The sequence below is a fragment of the Pteropus medius genome, unplaced genomic scaffold (genome assembly GCF_902729225.1).
Source record: "Pteropus medius unplaced genomic scaffold, Ma_sr-lr_union100, whole genome shotgun sequence".
NCBI classification, from domain to species: domain Eukaryota; kingdom Metazoa; phylum Chordata; class Mammalia; order Chiroptera; family Pteropodidae; genus Pteropus; species Pteropus medius.
The window spans coordinates 3,159,137-3,182,041 of record NW_024345861.1 but is presented as its reverse complement, the minus strand read 5'-3'; the positions used below and the strand labels follow the sequence as shown (position 1 = coordinate 3,182,041).

Here is a 22,905-nt window from a genome sequence, read left to right as displayed (position 1 = left end):
TAGAAGAGTGGCCTTATGTAGTAAGTGTCTTGTGGGGTCCAGTGGTGAAATTTTCCCAATCGCTGAGCCACGTGCTCCAGGTATGTGTTTTCTGTGGGTTATGTGTGCCCTCCTGTTGTAATTAAGCCTTGGTTGCTCTTTGCAAGTCAATGGGAGAGTCTGATTCTCAGGCTGATTGGTTGTGAGGACCGGTCTTGAGTATAGTAGAGGTGTTATAGTTCAGGGGGTGACCCTATGAAGCAGGATTCTCCTTAGCAAGGCTCTGGTGCCTGTCCAGTCTGCCTCTTGGATGTATTGTTTTTGGAGGTGGTTGGTGTTGCTCTGGTGTGGTCTGAAGTTGTCCACTGGGTGTTTTGGTTCTTGGGCCTTTTGGAGGGCCTCTGGTGCAAGTCAAGGTCAGCCACTGCCTGTGCTCTGCCTAGGAACACTTGGTATGAGCTACAAAGTGACCTACAGATGGTTGCCACCTTTACTGTGCTTTGAGGTACCTGGCAGAGGCTAAGATGTGAGCTGCCAGCTGCCTTTAGTGCTGGGCTTGGGGCTGCTTAGAAAAAGGTATGGGACATGCCGAGGTCAGATGCAGCTTGTTTGGGGTTTGTAAACCTTTGAGAGATTTTAGGAAAGATGTCAGCATGAATCATGACAAGTTGTTTGGGAACACCACTGGAAGCAGCTTGGGTGGGCCCATAAGTTGGGTGGGGCAGCATCTCAAGAAATCACCAGGGCAGGGTGACCAGTATTAGCTACATTGATAGAGACTCACATATGGTGATTGCCTGGGTCTGCAAGCTGGGTGGAGGAAGGCTCAACAAAGAAACAATGGATTCTGCTAGCACTTCTGTCTGGGAGAAAGCTGTCTCTCCAGCACTCGCCCTGAAGCCAGACAATTAAGTTCTTCCTCATATGTTCCTGGCACCTTTCATGCTGCTGTCCCAGCACTGGAGCTCAGAGAGAGTATGTCTATCAGTGAGTGAGTTCATTCATGGGCCCGTAAGAGGAATGCCTGGGACTCCAGTAGTCCTCCTTCTCACTCAGCCACAATTGTCCCTGGTTTTTACAGCCAGAAGATATGAGCCTTCTCTTCCCAGCTCTGAAACCCTATGCTGGGACACCTGGTGTGGTGCTAAGACCCCTCAATCCTCAGAGGAGACCTCCACAGTTGAGAAACCCTTCTAGATTTTTAACCACCAGAAGGTAAGTCTGTGGCCAGCCCATTTCTAGTCTTTGCCCTTCTTATCAGTCTCTACTTGGCTCTCTCTGTTCTTAGTTGTAGGACTTCCGTCCAGCCTGACTTCAGGTGATTCTCAAGGATGGTTGTTCTGTAGTTTAGTTGTTATTTTGAGGAGTTGTAGGAGGAGGTAAGCATAGCATTTACCTACTCCACCATCATGACTGGTTATCAGACATAGACAGATTTTTGAACCTCAAACAGCACTTCGGGATCTTGGATAAGAAAGGAGGAAAAATAAGTATTTTCTCAGGATCAAGATTGGTCAAGAAGAGTAGAAGGCAAGTGAGAGGAGGAAGGAGAGGAGGCACTTTCCCCAAGTCTCTTGTTCACCTACTACTTTTGATCTTTTAGGAGCCTTCTGCCTATGCTCTGTAGTGATTGCACACTGATAGTATTGATAGTTTCTGTGTTTTGGTCTTAGAGCTTTTGGTCCTTTCACTCTCTGTCAGTGCATTTCTGCCCTACGTGAAGGCCATATACAACTTGCCTATATCATAAACCCTTTTGGGGACTAGTTAAACTAGGTCATCCTTTGTGGCCCCTGGGAAAACTGCAAGAATAGAAGTATTTCCAAGCATTCATGTGTGTGTGTATGTTGGTAGTACAGCCCAAATCTTGCAAGAACCTTCTTCCAATTACACTCCCCTCCATGTACGAACCCTGTGTTGGAGTGGGGGTGGGGCAGGAAGGAGATAAAACCCTGTGGCAATAACCAAGCTGCTAAATTGCTGAGCTGGTTTTAATTGAAGTGTGAGTAGGAGGTTTTAAGGCAGGTAGACAACATCCTGTTGTTCGGGTGCTCCTCTCTCTCTTTTGCACATCTGGCTGAACTGGGAGTCAGGTGGCTCCGGCGGCAGTGCCATCTCCCTTCTTCCATTCCACACCTCAGCCCACCCAAGAGTCCATTAGCCATGGACGCGGTGGCTGTGTATCATGGCAAAATCAGCCGGGAGACAGGGGAGAAGCTCCTTCTTGCCGCTGGTCTGGATGGCAGCTATTTGCTGAGAGATAGTGAGAGTGTGCCAGGCGTGTACTGCCTGTGTGTGCTGTGAGTATGTTGTGGTGGCTGGGTCTGGGGCTTCAAGAGGGAGGGCATGGGGCCTGCAGAGGGTGGACAGGGACAATGGGTATGGGTAGCAGGGGCAGGCAATACATGGGCCACAGGAGCTTGTCTCAGCTTCTTCTACTGCCTACCCTACAGCTACTCAGGCTTCCCCAGGGCCATGGTATACTATACTTTGCCTTAAGCTCCTCACTGGGGATTTTGCTCCCTGAAAGGACTTCTCAGTACCTTTAAGAGAAGCCTCAGGGAATGCCTTCTTGTGTTGGGGAACACAGCCTGGAATTTATCTTTGCTCTGAGAAAGAGGCAGGCTCTCAATTTCCATTTTGACCTTCAGTAGAGATCAGCAAGGTAGAGCCCTGGGATGGTGGAGTGGCAAGATTTGAGGCCACCAGATCCTGACAGAAGTAAAGGATTCTCTCCAGCTCTCTTTAAATGGGTTTGGAAGTGTCACCCCAAAGGAATACCATCAAATTCAGGGAAAGGAAGAAGACTAAGAAACTGAATACATTACTTTAAGAATGCAATGCCAGTTAGAAAGGATGCTGAGAGGGGGATGTTTATGAGTAAAATTGCCTCTCTGGATCTGTTTATTTAGCTTCTTTAGAGAAGTTCTCTGTGTGTGTGTGGGTGGGACCTATTCTTGATAAAAACTAGGACAGACAAGAGTTGTAACAGACACAGAGGGAAAACACCCTTGTTATGAATCAGCTTTGCCCTTTACCTAGGCATATCTTCATCTAATGCCCCATTTTAAATCAGATGTAACTTCATTTTTGCTCCAGGGCTCAAGAGTCAGGCAGATCTGCGACCTTACTCTATGCTAGGCCAATGATAGATTTGTGACCTCAGAAAATTAACCTATCAGCCTTTTAGTTTTCTTACCCATAAAATGGATATAATGTTACTACCTACCTCATAGGATTGTGAGGATTAAATGCCATAATGCAGGTAAAAAATTTACCATGGACCTGAGAAATAGTAAATGTTCAGTAAATATAAGCTATTATTATTATAGTCTTTTTTTTCAGTCAATTTTTTCAGTACTCATTGAGCATTTCTAAGGAAGTACCTATCTCAATTACTTTTTATCAGCAGGATAAAAACACCCATGAAAACACCAGCTCTACACAGTAGATTCTGGACAGAAACAAAATGAGGGAAAATGTTTGGTAGTAATTTCAGTACCTATTGATGCACTGCAAGGTTTTGAAGTACCTTTTGGGTCAGTGAAGAAGGATCATACTGAGGCTGGTGACAGAAGATTTTCATTGTTTATTATTTTTTTGAATGGTCAAGCCATGTTTGTGGCAACTCTCAGGCAATTTTAAATGAATTCATTATAAAGGTTTCAAGGGAAATACACAGAAGCTATAGAATCTCTTGGGTTTAGATTTTGTTTTGCTTATATTATTGTTTTTCCCCCAAGCAGAAACTGGGAAAGGTCATTGAAAGCCAAGTAGTATTCTTAGGTCTTGTTCTTATCAGAAAAAGATGGAAGAGTGAGTAGGCCAGAAAGGGGCTCCTTTAGGGAAGCTGACAAAGGAGGGTCCCTTAACTTAGAGTAAAAAATAGGGTACAAAAAAAAAAAAAAAAAGCCTGAGTGGAGGGAGAGCAACAGGGGACAGATGGTAAGACATCTCTAAGGCTTCAACTAGACTGGCTTCTTTGTTGTTTCTCAAGCTTGCCACACATGCTATCCCTTTAGGGTCTTTGCACTTATTGTTCCTTCTACCTCTTCTCTCAGAGAGGACTTTCTTGACCATCCTATCAAAAATAAATGCCCTTTCCTTATCCCTCTTATACTCTATTTTCCTCAAGAACTTTAAACTATCTGACATTTGTTTGTTTATTTATTGCTGGGCTCTCCAGCTAAAATGAAATCTCCATGACAGTAGGGACATTGTCTACTGTACCAGGAACACAGTCTGGCACATAAAAGGCATTATGTGGCACATAAGAGGCACTCAATATATATTTTTGAATTAACCAATCAAAAACTGTTCTTTACTGCAAAGAGCTTCTGGTTGATATCAGGAGATCAGCGTGTGGACTCTGGGAAAGTCACTCAACTTCTTGAGTCTTGGTTTTCATATTTGTAAAATGGCAGTAAATAATGTGTGCCCTGCCTTCTGCATAAGATTGTTATTGGTAAACTATGCAGGAGACAAGGACAATTTTAGCCTTTTACCCATGTAGACCAGGATTACATAGGAATTAATTTAGGCAGGTGGGGGATTCTCAACCATTTAATTTTTCACTCAAAGTGAATCTTGCATAAATGCAGTTTTTATGACTTTCAGTTCTTCATGCAAACGTCCTTATGAAGTAGCAGAAAATAGCAAGAAAATTGGGAGTCCCCCTAGCATCTTTTGATGGGCACACTGGGGCCTCCAAGTCTTAGAGGGTGACTGCCTGACTGTGCTGCCAAGGGAAGGCACAAGGATACAGTGCCTTTTATGAGAGTTTTTCAACCTTTCTGAACCAAGGGTCCCTTTTGATGAATAGAAACCTTTCATCCCCTCATTTTAGTACTATGCTGTAGTAACAAAATCACATTTTACTTTGAAATAAACCATGTACTCATTTTAAACCAAAATGTGTATGCTTATGATATGCCGTAGAAATAACAATGGAAATGGTGTAATATATGCATGAACAAGAAGGTATAGCTAACAAACATGCACTGGTTGTAGGGTTCACTCAGAACTCATTCTATCTCTGTTTATTCCCATTATAAAAGAAAGTTTGGTTGAACTTTAGTTTCTGTACTTTTATTGTGGAAATAACACATTACATATGCCTTTGAACTGTAAAATATACTTTCAAACTATGCTTGCTCTTTCTCCAGTTCTGAACCCCTAGTTATGACTTTTAGGTATAGCCTTTTCTTCTGTTCAGTTTTAGAAAACTGAATCTCATAAAGTACTAAAAAAGTTTTCCATTTATTAGATTGCTCACCTTCATTTAAAGTGAAAAGTCATTCTTTATTTTCAGTAAATAAATCTAAATTTTTGTAAAATAAGTCTATTAAAAATAGTTCCTAATATCTTCATATTATAGAAAATTCAGAAAATTTAGATAAAAATAAGGGGGAAACCATCTATAGTTTATAACCTGTAGACAATTATTATTAAAAAATTAAGTGGATTTTCTTCTACATTTCATTTTTAAAAATGCTTTATAAACACACATATGCTGTTACAATGTTATAGTCTGATGTATTTTTCACTTAACATGAAAAAAACTCCATTTATACATAATGCTCTTATGAATGATTTTCAAACATTATTTTTAATAGCTGCATGATAGTACAGCCTGTGGATGTATCATATTTTCCTCAGTCATCCATTTTTAGACAGTTGAATAAGTTCATTTTGTGCTATTATAAATTTCATTATAATTCATATTTTAGTACATAAAGGTTTCCTTGTGATTACTTCTTTAAAATGAATTTTAAAGATGTGCAATTTCTAGGTCAGAAAACATAAATAGCTTAGGATTCTTGAAATATACATGATCGCTAAATTTTTTATCCTAAATGGTTCTTCCAATTTATATATATGCTCACAGTAATGCATGAGAATGTCTGTTTCACTGCACCCTCCCTAGAAATGGGTATTCTTGCTAAAAAATTCTTCTTGAAATTTGGTGTCTCACTGTTTCATATTTCCTTGATTAGCGATTGAATGTCTTTTATATGGGTGGTAAACTGTTGTATTTTCTCATTCATAAATTGGCTCTTTGTGTACTTTGCCCATTTAACCATTTGAATCTTAATGTTTTTCTTAACATATTATGGGTTTTTATATACTAATCCTTGATCTGTTGCAAGTATCTTTTCTCAGTTTTTTGTTTGCCAAGGCATTTCGGTGACACAAAAAAAATGACCATTTTTAGTAGTCAAATCTGTCGCTCATTTTCTTTGTGTTTGATTTCTTCTTTTGCTTCCTAGCTTAGAAAGTTCTTTCTCCTCCAGTGATGTCATAAAACTTCACTTCAGTTTTTGTTTTAAATTTATGGTTTGGTTAGTTTACATTTAACTCTTTGATTTCATTTGGAATTTTATTTTAATAAGGAGAAAGGATCTAATTTGCTTTTGTTTTGAAGTAGCTAACAACTGTCCCAATATAAATTATATTCCCCATTCCCCATTAATTAATTAGCCTCTTTTACATATATTAAATTCTTACATATAATAGTTATTGTTTTGCAACTCTCTGTTTGGTTCAATTGATCTATTTATTCTTGTTTACCAGCACTATAGTATTGTTGGGGCAGAAAAATAAATTTTCCTTCTACCCTTGTAAATTCTTCTGGCTGGACTAATGATCAAATTAACATGAGACAAATTAACAGGAGAAAATGACCAAATTTATTACATGTGTACATATGGGATTCCATAAGAATATGAGATCTGAGGAAAACCTGTGTAGTTGAGGTTTATATGCCATTTTGGACTAAGAAGAGGGAAGCAGGGGTCAGAGACTTCAAAGGGAAAGTAGGCAATTCACAGGTAGATGAGAAAAAGCAAAGGTATGGTAAACAAATTCTTGCTTGGCCATCTAGAAACAATGGGATACAGAGGGGAACCCTACAAACAAACTTGCTTGGATCCTCCTTGTCTGCCACACTTAATTCATATGTGATAAGGTGAATATGCTAAGGTTCCTTTCCTGGAGCAGGTTTTCCTATCTGAATTCCCTTATGCAGGTAAGGGGGAGGTTAAAAAAAAAAAACTCTTCATGAGTTTGCTGGGTTTTAATTTCAGCTCAAAATAATCTGCATACCAGTGTGGCACATTCTGGGAAGACTCATTCTGGACCCCTACAGTATTATAGTATTTTAATACATTTAAAAAAATTATTTGCTATTCTTATCTGTTGGTTCTTAAAGATGAAATCTAGAATAATTTTGTTAAATGTTAAAAATCCCATCAGGATTACATTAAACTAATAAATTAAGGAGGAACTGTCATCTTTAAAGAATTTAGTTTTCCTATCCAAAAACTTGATATGTCTCTCTGTGAGTTTTTTCATTTACATCCATCAATAAAGTTTTGTAGTTTTCTTCCTGTAGGCCTTGCACATTTTTGTTAAATTTATTTCTAGTTATCATGTGTATGAATGTGTCAATTTTTTTGTTCCTATCATAAATGTAATTTTTTTCACTCTATTTTCTGCTGCATAGGAAAGCTATTGACTTTATGCATTTTTCTTGTATTCATCCAGTGTACTAAATGCTCTTATTAATGCAATTAGTTTTTATTCGATTTTATTCTTCTTAGTTTTCAAGCTATATCAAGTTTCTTTTCACTAAGATACATATGAGCTCTAATATTTCTTCTCTTCTCACCTTCAATGTAGATAACCATTGGGAAAGTCCTAAATACCCACTGGATAGTTTGATGGTAATAAGAGAAAAACTAATTGAAAACATTTAAAATAATTAGTTTGAAGAAATAGTTTATTTCCATAATTATCATCCTTCTGTACTTATCTGCCTTTGTTTGCTACTTACCTGATAGAAAGAAGAAATCCTACTATATTTTTTAGCTTCAAGGACACATAATGAAGTCATTTGACATATATGTCTTTAGATAAAATGATAATTATTTTCTGTCCTTTAAAATTTGAAGGATGACTGAGCATAAAGTCTTAAACAATTTAGCTGGAAAAAATGAGGGAAATAGCGACAAAAAATAAAATTCCAGGTTATCAGTTGTGACAGAGAGGAGCAGTGTGGCAAAGAACTCAAAAGAATGAGAAATTATAACTTACAGTTTTTAAATACAACTGGGTATGTGCTTTGGTGTTGCCACCAGAATTATTTTGGATTACGTGGGTACAATCCATTAATGCCAGAACAAGCCTGAAGGCCAGTGTAGGATTAAATTTGCAACATATAAACTGCCAAATGGACAATTCACAGGCCAGTAAATCAAGTGCCGACTCTGGTTGACAATGTAAAATTGAAGTTGCAAAATAAGTCTGAGGATTTCATTTAGCTTAAGGAAAGAAGATGTCTGACCTCTTTTGGGCTCTCCCCACCTGGCCTCTTGGATTCACCTTAAGACCAATTTGTTAATTCATTCACGCTCATATAATAGAGAACCCAGATCCTCCAGCCAGATTCTCTAAGTATACATCCCGTTTCTGGACCTTAACTAGCTATTTTACCTTGGGCAAGTTTCTTAACCTTTCTGTGTCTCTGGGTCCTTGTCTATGAAAAGGGGTTGGGGATAATAATAGTATTTACCTCATAGAGTTGTTAATGTGGATCATTGCATGAGTTAATATTTATGAAGTTAACATGTAGTAGGTATTTGTTGGTATAAATAAAAAATCTATAAATAATTGCAATATGAAGTTAGACCATCATAGGAGTACATATATAAAACATTATGTGACAGTTCAGGAGAAAAGACTGTATTTATTATCATGATTCATCGAAACTGGTATTACACAGTTTTACCATCAGACCTGAAGCTGAATGACTTTTGATGATTCTGAAAATTCAAATTCACTCTGAAAGAATGAAGATTGGGTCATAGGAAATTCAGAAAAAACTTGAATCAGAGTATAGTCTCAATAATGATGGCTTTGTATAGGATACCCTTCCTCTGGATATGAAAGTTCTGTAATATTTGTTAAAAATTTATTCATATTATAATTGTGTCTTGAATTTTGTATATAGCATTAGTTTGTATGGACATAGACAACATGGGTACTAGCTTGCTTTTTTGCAGTGTCATGAAGTCAAATGTTGCTAACCATTTTCTTTTGTGTAGTTCTTGAAGTGGTATAAAGAAGGAATCGATATAGTTTTGTCTGTTCTAAACCAAGATCTGTCTCCAACACTGACCACTTGAGAAAATAAGAAATAAGTCAAGTTAATTTCTTCTTGTCCATTTCTAACCAGGACATGTTTTTAAGGGTTAGGGACTACTTTGAGAGAAGAAAGGGCGAATTTTAATATCAGCAGGGATTGAATCAAAACATGCTTTGTAATCACTAAAATGCAAAATATTACTTAAGAAAATTAATTAATGGCAACAACAAAAATCTCTACTATTTTCCACCAATTATTCATTTTCTAGATTTTTTCATGATAAATTTTAAATTCCAGGCTAATTAACACGTCTAACAAAATGATGGAGAAAGAAAGTTAAAATTACACTACATTCTTGGTTTCTTTGTATTAATGGAAGAAGTCACAGGAAAGATAATCCTAAAAGACATTATTTTTAAAGTTTTTAAAAATAAATATTTGTGTGATTTGTGATTTGCATAAGCTATATTTATAAAACTCCAAATAGTAATTTTACGTCTTTTAAAAAAAAATGTTATTAGTCACTTATATAACTTTATAGGGAAAATTAATATGCAAGGATGCATTTATATTAGTTTAAATTTACTTTAAGTTTATGTACATACAGGGACAGACAGTTTTGAACAGATGTTATCAGAACGGCATCTCCTTATGTCTACTTTTTCACGTATCGTCATTTTATATCAACATGGTCCATGTGCTTAAAGATTTTTTTTTTAAATATAGGACTCTAATATCTTTGAATTTTGGTATAATTTTGAAGCATTCTTTCTGCCACCATTTCCTTATTTTGAGTAACATTCCTTATTTAGGAATACTTAGGTTAATACTATTTTTTTACTATTAAAATAAAACTACTATGAAAATCTTTGTGAAATTGCTTTTGCCTTTTGATTCCTTGGAGTGTATGAAGGATGACAAACAAGGTCATTAGAACAAAAATATGTGTGATTTTATAGCTCTTTCTATAACTTTCCAATTTATTTGCCAGAACAGTGATTTTTTTAATGGACAGGGAGAAAGTATGTGTAGTTTGAAAAACAACATATTCAATATTTGGGCTGAATTTTATGTTATAAAGTTATTGTTTCATAATAAAAGCTACAGAAAACAAAACTATGAAATCTTGTTGAGGAAGAGAGAGTAAATGCTTTAGAAGCACTGCTCTACGAAGACTGAAACAATTGAAAAAGCTTTAGCTTATGTTTATTAAAATTATTGGGTGACATTGATTAATAAAATAAAATAAGTTTCAAGTGTACAATTCAACAGGGTGTCATATTCATATTGCATTGTGTGTTCACCACCCAAAGTTAGATTTTGTCACAAATATTTAAATAAAATTGCATTCTTAAAGCATAGACTGAGTGACTCTGGGGATGATGACACAGAAATGCCCTGGACGAGTGAAAGAAGCCAGCTTAAATTTGGAGACATTTTCATCAATGTTCTCAATGAAATGTAGGTATTTTCTTTGCATTTTGATCACTTTCATGTTCTTAGAGATCCCCTAGTGATCTTGTTAAAATGCAGGTTAGGATCCACTAGGTCTGCGGTAGGACTTAAGATTCTTCATTTCTAACAAGCACCCAGGTGATGCTGATGTTATTGCCCTGGGAACATAATTTGAATTGTACTGTTTTAGATCTCTTCCATCCATGAGATATGACAGCAAGAGTTGATTGTGGGGGGATCCTTCCTTGGTCTGTTACTTCAGCGACTTAAAAGTGGAAGAGATGAACTGCTGGCTTATCTGAGGGCTGAAATAATTTTTGCTTATTCAGAAATTTGAGAGGTTTGGAATAGGAAATTATTAATATTAGATGGGTAATCACAAGAAATTTTATGTTTCACTGACTCCAGGTTGTTCAGAGACTGAAGGAAGTAAGGACTTTTGAAGTGGTACTCACTGCTTAACTGAAAGTGAGATAAAATCAGAATCGTTAGGAAACAATTTTCAAAACAGACTCATTTATTTTGACTAAATGAGGCTAGATGCTAGTAAGGAGATAAATTCATTGTATTTTCTTTAGAGACTCACTGTTTTAGAAAGTGGAAAACCAGTTACTTAGAATTTTGCTTGCACTGTTGCTGAGATTTTAAATAATGCTTTTCCATATCACCTCAGTGGTATCGAATTATTGCCATTAATCGCGTCTATCTCCATTTTACTATGTGACTTTAAGAAAATCATTTCAATCCTTACTTTTCAAGTTCCCATGGTGGAAAATGGAAATCAAATCTCTTGCCTTATTCCCTGTAGAGTTATTACTGAAATCAGTGGCCTGTGAAGTAGATTTCAGTTGCTTAAAAAAAGACTTTAACAATGTAATATTTTATATTTATTTAACACATTAACATATGCATACCTCATCTTATTTTATATATGATCTAAATATTTTGGCAAACATTCATAACAAAAATGAAACATTTCCTGTAATCGCACCAGCAATTAAATTAATCTTTTTTTTTTTTTTTTGGTTTCACAAATTGAATGAATCTGATTAGAGTGTTTAAGATATATATATTTTTTGTCTTTTAGGTAATCAGTACTGATGGTTATTTATTACATATACAGTAATTTAATCCACATATGTAAATTTAGTTTTAAAGGGGGATAATAGTAAATGAGGTCAGTTACTCAAGGACGATCCTTTGTTTGGGATGCCTTAGACTCATCTGTTCTTTTAAGTTTAAACACATTTATTTTTACCTGAGTTTAGCATGTATTCTAACCAAAGACCTATATTGGCCCAAATGTGTACCTAAGAATAATAATCAGAAAATGTCCTAAATAAAACTCTGTTAATCCAGATTCAAATTCATAATTTGAAATAACTCAGAATAAAGTTTGTCTTGCTTTTCTATGAAGTAAAAATTTATTGGGAAAATTAAGTAGCATTACCACATATACTAAAATGTAATAAATAATCTACATCTATTACAGTGGGGGAATCAAGAGCTGGGAATCCAGAGTCAAATAGGCCTGATTCAAATTCATCTTTGCTGCTTGAATTCTAGTGTGGCTTTGGTTACTTACTTTCTCAAAGTCTCAGTTTCCTTATTTATAAAAATGAATTTCATGATATAAAGCTCATATGACTATTTTGGGGTCCAAAAGAGATAATGCATCTGCTATGGAATAAATCATATCCTCGTAAAATTCATATGTTGAAGCCCTAACTCCCAATGTGACTGTATTTAAAGATAGGGCCTTTAGGAGGTAATTAAGGTTAAATTAGGTCATAAGGGTGGGTCCCTAATCCAAAAGGATGGGTGGTCTTATAAGAAGATGAAAAGAGATTTCTCTCCATGCATGCACACAAAGAAGAGGTCATATGAACACACAGCAAGAAGGTGGCAGTTTACAAGTCAAGAAAGGAGGCCTCAAAATGAGACTTACGTTGCTGGCACCTTGATCTTGGACTCCCAGCCTCCAGAACTGTGAGAAAATAAATGTCTTTTGTTTAAGCCACCCAGTCTATGGCATTTTGCTATGGCAGCCTGAGCAGACTAATACTGATTTTGGTATTAAGAAATACTGTGCTGCTGTAACAAACACCTAAAAATGTAGAAATGGCTTTGGAACTAGATATTTGGTAAAAGCTAGAGGAGTTTGGAGGTCCATGCTAGGAAAAGCCTACATTGCCATGAACACAATATTGGTAGAACTGTGAATGTTAAAGGTCGTTCTGGGGAGGTCTCAGATGCAAATAAGGAACATGTTATTGGAAACTGAAGGAAAGGCCACCCTTGTTATAAATGGCAAAGAACTTAGCTGAACTGTGTCCTAGTATTTTGTGGAAGATAGCTAAGTGTTGAAGGAACAGTTTGGCTCCTCCTGACTGCTTATAGTAAAATGCAAAGGGAGAGAGATGAATTCAAGAAAGAATTGTTAAGCAAAAAGAAACCAGACCTTAAAGATTTGGAAAATTCTCAGCCAACCCATATAGCAAAAACAAACAAACAAACAAACAAACAAACAAACAAATAAATAAATAAATAAATAAAGTGGAGAGAATACCAAGGGTGTGGCTAGTCCATCATTCTTTAAGGAAATTACCCTTAATGTTAACTAGCCTTCTCAGCAGAAGCTAAGAATAGAGTCAGGACCAAAGCATCAGAGACACTGTCAGTCTGAACCAAAGGGAACAGGATAGGACGATAGAGAAATTTGGCTGCAGACATGCTTTATCTTTCAAGAAAAGGGAGGAATGACCCTGAAGGTGATTCACAGATCATCAGGGATGCCACTCCCACCACAGGACCAGCGTGCACAGGCCCAGGGGGCAAGTTTGCCTCAACCAAGGTTTCAAAGGTGGTATCAGAGCCCAACAGAGCTGAGTAGGTGAGGCCACCCTCCCCAGAGAAGTGAGAATAAGAGTGCCACCCAATGTGCCTGGAGAGTGGAGCATCAATCCAAAAAAGATTAATGCTCAAGCATTAAGATCTAATGGAATTGGCCTTATGAGGTTTTGCACTTGCTTGGGAATTGTCACTCCTGTTTTCCTTCCTATGTCTCCCTTTGGAATGGATATGTCTGTCTTCTGCCTGTCCCATCATTGTATTTTGGAAGCACACAACTTGTCTGGTTTCATGGGTGCCATCATCTAACAAATTTGTTAGATGATGTTTAGATGAAACTTTGGACTTTAGAATTTAGAGTTGTTGCTGGAATGAGTTAAGACTTTGGAAGCTGTTAGAATGGAATGAATTTTGCATGTGGATGTATTTTTGTCTGTGAGAAGAATGTGAATTTTAGAGCAACAGTGGTATAATGCTATGGACTAAACCATGCCCGCCCCCACTCCACCACCAAATTCATATGTTGAAGCCTAACACCCAATGTGGCAACATTTGGAGATAGGTCTTTAGTACGTATTTAAGATTAAATGAGGTCATAATAGTTGGGCCTTAATCCAATAAGATCAGTGGCCTTATAAGAAATAGAAGAAAAAGAGAGAGATCTTTCTCCATGCACACATACAAAAAAGAGGTCATGTGAGCACACAGCAAGAAGGCCAAGAGAAGAGGCCTCAGAATAAAATTTATGTTGCTTGCACCTTGATCTTGGACTTCCAGCCTTCAGAACTCTGAGAAAATAAATTTCTTTTATTTAAGCCACTCAGTCTATGGTATTTTGCTATGGCAGCCTGAGAAAACTAATACAGCATATAAAACTCTTGGTATATAATAGAAACCAACTATGTAGATATACACTATGCGTACAGACTGAGTAATGAGGGAGAATGTTTACTCCATCTGAAAAGACAAGCTCTTTTCAAGTACCTTATCAAGACTCCTTTTTAATCCAAATTGCTATTACTACTATTTTATAATACATTATGAAGTAACATAGTAGTAATATAGAAATATAGTATTATATTTATAATTAATATTTTATTATTGCTATTATAGTATTATATTTATAATTAATATTTTATAATTATTATAATTATTTATAATAATAATTATTATAATTATTACTATTATTTGAAGTGGACCTGGTAGTACTTTATCCCAGTGAAATGTTTTCACCTATACATACTTAAGCTCTATACGTACTTACCAATAAGACTATATTTTGTTAAATCTATTTGATAATTTATGATTTTTACCAGTTACAACAGATCTGTAGCTTCTTTCTGTCCAAACTTTCAACTAGACAAATCTTTAGGAGTGTGAGCTCCCACATTAAAAAAAATAGACAAAGATAAAGAAGGCTTACTGGAAACTGTGATTAGCCAGATATAACATGCAAGGAAGTTAGATTCTCTAGGCTTTTCTTCTTATGAATGTCATGGTATCATATATATGTGTCCCAGTATGTGTAACATTTATATGTAATAGTTAAGCTCAAATTTTGAGCATCCATTGTTCTTTTGGAATTTTTCAGTAATGGAGTTTATTCTTTCACAGGTATCAAGGTTACATTTATACATACCGAGTGTCCCAGACAGAAACAGGTTCTTGGAGTGCTGAGGTATAGCTCTTTTATTTATTCTTACTTCTGTGGGTATCATGGAGATGTTTGAAATTTAGGCTGGTTTTATAAAAGAGCTGTCAAATCCTACATTCTCAAATATTCATCAGATTCAAATCACTAGAGTTCCAATCTAAAATTGTTCATGGATCATTAAAAAGTCTTTAGAGAATTTTGGTTCCAGTTCTGTTCAACCACCATTGTATGGAGTGGTTTTGCTTTAGAGAAAAGATTTTAAAAGGTTGAAGAATTGTGTCAACCATTTAGCGCCTATGCAAAATTTTAGAAAGCATATTAAAAAATGTATAAAATAATTAAATCAGCAATTATTTAGCAAATGATAATAATATGAGTGTTAGTGCTATGGAGGATTAAACAACATGACTCTTGTTTTCTAAAAGCTTATAATACCCTTGGGGAGATACAGCATGAAGAAACAGCAAACCTGTGCTTTGCTTTCCGGTAGATCTAGGTTCCAAGTCAGGTTCCCCATCCTCCCTGAGAGGTCTATGACCTTGTGCAGGTTACTTGACTTTTCTTTGAACCAGTTTCTTCATCTGTAGAATGAGCCTGAAAATAATCCCTTACTTATAGGGCTCATTTTGAAGATTAAATGAGTTAATGCATGTAAAGAAATCTTTTAGCCACAGGCCCTCCTACATAGTAAGCCATCAAAATGTGAACTTGCCCAAATTGCTAACACTATGATTGTATATAGTCAAGTTCCACATTATTTACCATAGCTGTTCAAAGAAGTGAGGATTTTCCAAGTATTAGGGTAATTAGGGCTGCTCTATGTGTGTGGAGGCAGGACTCTCAGCTGAGCCATCTGGGAAGGGCATAGTGAGGTGGAAAAGAGATAGAGGAAACATTGCAGTGGTTTTAAAGCTATGCTCTGCAAAATTCTAAGGTTCTTCTATCTGGGTGACTTGGAGTTGCCTGGGGGATTGCAGAAACAAAGAAGGTCATAAGTGGGTATGTTTTTGAGTCTGCAATTTGTCTTCAATTTGAGCAGTTCCTTTTTATTTTATCAACTGGAGCTCTGAGTAAGATTTCATTAGAAAAATGGGTCCTTATGGCTTTGGAAACATTTGAAAGCACTGTACTATTTCAAGAAATGCCTGTAGAATGAATCTATTTCCATGTGTGAGGGTAGTATATATTACCAATGTAGAGGTCTTTGCAGCTGAAATTTTTGCCCTCAAATGCTTTCTCTGATTTCTGACTTTAAAACATTCTATCTTTATAATGAGAGCACTTCATTGAGCTGTTTGAAACTAAATGCTAATATCTACCTCTGTTAATAACTCAACCAATCTATGCATTTAAGAAACTCTAAAGCCTAGGCTTAAAAAAAAATTAAAACAGCTCTAACTTTTACAAATTCATCAGTAATCTAGAATGCACAAGTTGCAGATCAAAAATGTTTTGAACTACTGAGATGAATTAGGGCAAGTTTCCAAACACATTGTTGCTTTTTACTAGAATAATTAATACTACAATACTAATTAGAGGAAAAGCAATACCATTTCTGATCAAAACTATTTATACTGTTTATTTTTTAAAATTCTCTGCATCACTGCAGAGATGATTAAATAAAAAATTAAATTTCATTTATTATGAAGAATAGTTGTATATGACATATATACATATATTTGTATATAATTTGACCAGAAATAGCTCTTCTCCCTAGAGCAGTAGCCTTCAGCTGCTGAAGAATATTCTTTATGGAAAGGATCTTAAATTATTGGAATTTAGCTAACTTTGTCTTTAAATTTGTTTTCTTCCATTTCAAGTATAACATCATATGCGGATTGTTACATGCTTATTATGATCATGTTAAGGAAGAAAAGACCTATTGAACATAAATACTCTCTCATTCTGTTGTCTGGTCTGACCGTGTTTATATAATAATATTATAATTCTCTGTACCAAGATAGCAGAAGATTGGTATGTTTTCTCCAAAGGGAAAAGTGTTTTTAAAAAAATTCTTTAGATTTATTTTTGAAATGCTATTGCAATTTTTTCTATCTGCTAAATTTGCCTTCTTAGTTATATTTTTGCTAAGGTGAATATTAAACTAGTGTGTATTCTCAGAGCTCATATCACCTGACTGGAAGACATTTCTCTAGAGCATATCAAAGACCAACTGTGATCCAAAACATGGATCCATACAGAACAAAGAAATGAAAATATGGGAAATATACAAACTTGAACAATAGCTGAATTCAGTGACAGGATGGAAATTGTCAGTGGTACAATTCTTGCAGTAATCGTATTTTCAAAATTGGGTAACTGGCAGATATTTACATGGCTTTCAGAACAATGCTTTAGTTTGGTACACTGCAGGGAAAACATGGTAGTAGCATTCTATGCTCTGTGCAAAGATCGTGCTAGAAATCTAAGTAAGTCTGAGATTTGTTTGAAAGAGTGGAATAAGATTGAAACCTGGATCCACTGAATTATGAAAGACAAATATTATATCAATTTCTAGTGTCAGATAGACTTTTAGGTTTTATCGTTTCCTAGTGTATTAACTTTTCTCATGTGACTCAGGCTAAAATTTTGCTAAATTTTTAATTCAGAGAATTCTACATACCATTACCTATCGTTTATTAATATTTGCATTGCCAGCAGTACATTGTAAAAACTGTACTAACTCCTGCCCCGCTGCTGACTTCAGTGCCTTTGGGCTTTTCTGGATAGTTTACCATCAGTAGATCAGTAGATGCTAAATAATTTTACTTATTAGCTTAAACAAATCACTATAAATGAAGTCAGTCATTTGCCAATGAAACATCATCCCAAATTCAAATTGCTTTTATAAATGCAGTGCTATTATTCTCCTCTGTATGGATAATCAAGAGTTAACTGCATGTAAGTCTCCATAAAAAAAGGTGCTTCTGTTGATAAATGATTTTACAAGCCACAAGAACAGCTAAAGAGATGTGTGGTTTGAAATCTTTTCACACTGGGGAAGTGTATAGTTTCTCTTCTGGTTGGTGACTCTAACTTCACTAGAATCTCTTTGGTCTAGACCTGATCTGAAAGACAAGAGACTAAGTCCTGGGATCTAGAACCACTTCTGCCTCTGATCATCTGTGAGACCTTGGGCAAGCTGAACTATCTCTTTGTATTTTTATTTTTTCACCTGTCAAATGGGAATAGAATAACCAAATCAACTAATAACTGCCAATCTCTGAGGAACTAGTAGGGGCAAGAGATGAAAAAGTCCTTTGAAAATGAAAAAGTACTGTAAGGAAGATATAAGGGGGTATTTTGTACCTATAACCTGCCTTTGCAATTTGGAGCTTCTATCTTGGAGCCAACGAACTGTTTGGACCCCTGTAAGAATGGCCATGTTATTTTGGGTGAGATCGAGTTCTGGGAAGATGTTTTGACCATAGAGGTGGAGCTGAATGTGAGAGTGTTCTACACCTACTGACACTTCTAGCTGTGGACACTAATTTAACTCTCAAAAGAACTTTTCCAGTGCTTTCAATGAAAAATTACCTTAAGGTAAGAAATGCCCAAGAGTTACTATAGACAGTGTACTATCTTCAGCTGTTAGTCTAGTTGGCAGAAGTCTGCATGCCAGCCTTCATATTTTCTTATTAAATGCTAACAAACAGCTCTCACCTAAAAAATCTTCCAGATGAAATAGCTGAAAAATGGCTTTCTAAAAAAACAAAAACAAAAACAAACAAACAAACAAACAAAAAACCCAACAAAAAAACCTAGTCATCATTCAATTGCTTATAGCAATACTATTTTATTTCATGTAAAATGACAGTTTTGAGTTAATGTCGAAAGTTTGGCTCTTAAGCTTTTGCAGGAAATTGTTGATTTCAAGTTGTTTCTTTGCAAGAAAATTGATGTCAGGAAAAGAATACATTTTAACAGTAACCTGGAAATAATGATCCCTTCAAAAACAAACAAATAAATAAAGGTGACATTATATAGTCTTTCATTTTTGTGTCATAGACAAAACTTTGTCACAAGTGAAGTGTTGACAGAGAGGGTAATTTGGGGGAGGATATAGAAGTTTCCCAAGGAGGAAAAAATTTAACGTGAAGGATGAGGCAGGACATATTGTGAGGTGAATGTATAAGGACTAACTAACCATGCATTGTATGTATCATAACAGTCGTGTAGCATTTTACACTGTGGGATGATGACAGGGAGGATGTGTTGTTTTTTTGGTTTGTTTTGCTTTTTGTTTGTTTTGTTTTTGGTTCTTAAGGCTTTCTATTAATGACCCGTAGGATCTATGTTTTTCTTGTGTTTAATTGTATCTTCTCTGTTGGTGAATTCATTGTGGGTAATTGCCTGTATACCCTTAGAGGTTCAGGATATATGATAGGTAGCAGGTAGAAAGGGCAAGGCAATGAGCAAAACCTTGTACAAACTGATACCACCCTTGGGAGAACTGAAATGACAGCTCATTAGCTCCTCTTACAGGGAAATTTAGCCAACTGAAAAAACAACATTCTTCTGGAATGTTGTTTTTTTAATTCCTTATGTTTTCAAATATTTGAATAAATTACACAAATGTTACTTCTCTAAGCATTCCTCATATATTTTGTAGGCCTTTTTGTATCATTATGAGGTAGGTGAATAATTTGCTTGGCCTTTTATTTTCCAGACAGCACCTGGGGTACATAAACGATTTTTCCGGAAAATAAAAAATCTCATTTCAGCATTTCAGAAACCAGATCAAGGTATTGTAATACCTCTGCAGTATCCAGTTGAGAAGTCTTCAACTAGAGGTACACAAGGTATGGGTTATTCTTAATTAAAAAAATATTTTTAATTACAGTTGACATACAATATTACATTAGTTTCAGGCATACAACATAGTGATTAGACATTTATATACCTTATGATCTGATCACCATAATAAGTCTAGTAACTATCTGTCACAGCACATAGTTATAACAATATTATGGACTACATTCCTTATACTGTACATTCCATCCTTGTGACTTCTAACTGGAAGTTTGTACTTCTTAATCCCCTTCCTTTTCTGCCCAGACCCCCACCCTACTGTTAATTTTTGACAGGGTTTGGAAGCTCAACCTATTCATAAACATATAGTTATAGGAAGCTTTGTAAGAAAAATACAATGAGAAAGTAGATGTAGCCAGCAAATCAAGTGAGAGGAAGCTATTTACATGCTACGGTTTCAATATGATATACTATGAACTTTTAATAAAACTCTGCAAAAATATAAACAATTCTATGAGCCCACATTTAACCTCTCTTGCTCCATCTTGTTCTTCCCAGTCCCTTTTGTCAGTTTATAAGTACCGTTTCACTTCACTAATTCAGACACAAATAATTTGAAAAATGGGACAACTCAGAGAACACCTGAATGTCCTTTATCTTTGCTTAGTAAAATATATTTCCCCTTTAGAGATGGAAAAGCTAATGTTAAAAAAAGAAAAGAAAAAGCTATGTTAGCCTGGCCTGCGTCATCCTGATTTCTGAATTTGCAGTGCTTATATTAATGAAATTTTATTGTAGCAAAGAAATGAAATTAGTAGGCTTCATTATTTCACATGCACAAATTATTACATTTTCCTGAGCAAAGCTGTTTTAGTGTACGTTTCAAGCTAACCACCGAATACTAGCCAATGTCTGCAGCTATCAGCTATGAATTGTTTACTCATCTATTGAGAGGGGTCAATCATTTGTTTGGAGTAAGAGAATATGCCTGAGTGAAACAATAAATATTTATGATAAAAGAAAATGTGTTGTTATATCCTTTTTTTTTTTTTTTGACAGGGACCAGACTCAGGCATAAAATGACAATTAGATTCAAGTAGTAAATTAAATTAATGAATAGTTAGCTTTTATAATAGAAATGGAAATAGAACTCCAATTTACAAATTGGCTAACTGCTCTTTGTTCCATATTCCACTATCTATAATTCAGCATTACATACTAGTTGCTTGAGCTGTACTATTGGGTTGCATCTCTGTGAGCTTTATGCAGTTGGAAATTTTACAATTATAAATTCAAGTTAACCTATAATTTTAATAGCTTATAAGTTTATCTTTTCTTGACTTTTGTTATTATTTTTCTTTAGGGAGAAGAGAAGATCTTGATGTCTTCCTGAAAGCACCATGAAGAAAAATAAAACCCCTTGTACTTTATTTTTGATAATTTAAATATATGCTAAATATTATATATTGTAGATAATACAGTTCAATGAGCTACGAATGCATTTCTAAAATAATCATAGTCCTGTAATGGAGGCATCTAGCATGATCTTAAAGCTGAAATGAACTTTGTGGATAATGAGGAGCAGGAAAACTAATTCTACAAGTTATTTTCAGTTATTATATTTACAAATGGGAAATGATTTAAAACATAATGATGCTTTATATAAGATTAATGTTAATTCTTGCTAAATATAAATAAAAACAATCCTGTTTTTCTCAAAAGCACCATTTTTAGTGAAATATTATTTGATAGCTACTGATTTTTTAAGTGTCTTGCTTGATTTTTAAAGCTGGTTCATGTCCCTCATTTTTGTAATGTGTGGTTCTGCATTAGGCATTATGCTCTCCACTAGCTATGGTGTTGTAGGCTTTTTTTGAGATTTATGAAGCTGTCCACTATGTGCTAAAACAAGTACTAGATAAATAGTGAAGAATTTTCATTTAATTCTGAAAGCAACCTTCTTGCCTAGTGTTCTGATTTTGGAGAGTAAAATCTACAGACAATCTTGAGTTTAAAAATCTTACAATTTAAAATATGCTCTAAATGTTTATTACAGTTGATGCTATAGGATTTGAAATTATATCACAAATCCGATGAAGTGGACCTGACTTCTTTTCATTTACCTCTGTCTGTCTCTATTGTTGCTACTCCATGTAAAACTTCATTTTGAAGGGGAAGCTTCATCAGCTAAGGCTCCTCAGCTGTGGCTCAGAAGTGGCTGGTATATGAGGAGTCTCCCTATTAGAAAGCCCTATAGACAATTGAAAAGCTTATGGTTACATTAATTTTTAACAATTATAAGTAATTGCAACCTAAGTGAAAGTCAAGATTTTACACAGTGATGGGAATTTGTATTTTTTTTCACATTTTATGGTTTTATGACTCTTGCGATTTGATTATATGTCAAGTTGCTTCAGAGCTCATAGAATTCATTCACTTAATACACACACTAGGCACTGGGGTAGAGAAATAAAAATATACCTTGTCCCTGCACTCAGGCAGTTCACTGTCTAGTTGAACAAGAAAACAGTAACAATTAAAGACAAAAGAAATACTGCCATTTGCAACAACACGGATGGACCTTGAGATAATCATGCTAAGCGAAGTAGGCCAGACAGAAAAAGTTGAAAATCATATGATATCACTTATATGTGGGATATAAACCTAAAAGCAACAAATGAACAGGACAAACAAACAGAGACTCATAGACATGGACTATAGACTAGTGGTTACCAAAGGTAGAGTTGGGGGAAGAGGAGGGAGGTAGATGGGGTGAAGGGGGTCAAATATGGAGGGCTAGAGGAAGGGCAAGTGGGTAAGGGAATCAAATATATGGTAGCTGAAGGAAACTGGACTTTGGGTGGTAAACACACAATAGAATATACAGATGTCAAATGATAATGTATACCTGAAAATGATATAATTGTATTAACCAATGTTACCCAATAAACTTAATTAAAAAAAGGAAAAAAGAAAAAAAAAACAATAAAAAACAAGAAAATAACAATAAAAGGTGATAAGCACATGGTAAATGAGGTTCCCAATATGTAGGTACATTTGTATTTAGAGG

The 22,905-nt window shown here is 35.4% G+C and overlaps 1 protein-coding gene across 1 annotated transcript; it reads left to right on the top strand.

Annotated features, from left to right (window-relative positions):
• Window positions 1-1,969: 1,969 nt before the first annotated feature.
• SH2D1A (SH2 domain containing 1A) lies at window positions 1,970-22,481 on the top strand. The gene is made up of 4 exons (XM_039874690.1): window positions 1,970-2,279; window positions 15,044-15,107; window positions 19,753-19,885; window positions 21,199-22,481. The coding sequence occupies exons 1-4, from the start codon at window positions 2,143-2,145 to the stop codon at window positions 21,237-21,239; spliced, it is 375 nt and encodes a 124-aa protein (XP_039730624.1). The 5' UTR covers window positions 1,970-2,142; the 3' UTR covers window positions 21,240-22,481.
• The last annotated feature ends 424 nt before the right edge of the window (window positions 22,482-22,905 follow it).

What these genes read in the sequence shown, in the direction of transcription:
- SH2D1A (XM_039874690.1), top strand. Translation starts at nt 2,143, where the DNA reads ATGGACGCGGTGGCTGTGTATCATGGCAAAATCAGCCGGGAGACAGGG. An exon ending in CAGGTTCTTGGAGTGCTGAG is followed by an intron (nt 15,108 to 19,752) that starts GTATAGCTCTTT and finishes TTTATTTTCCAG; the next exon opens with ACAGCACCTGGGGTACATAA. An exon ending in TTCAACTAGAGGTACACAAG is followed by an intron (nt 19,886 to 21,198) that starts GTATGGGTTATT and finishes ATTTTTCTTTAG; the next exon opens with GGAGAAGAGAAGATCTTGAT.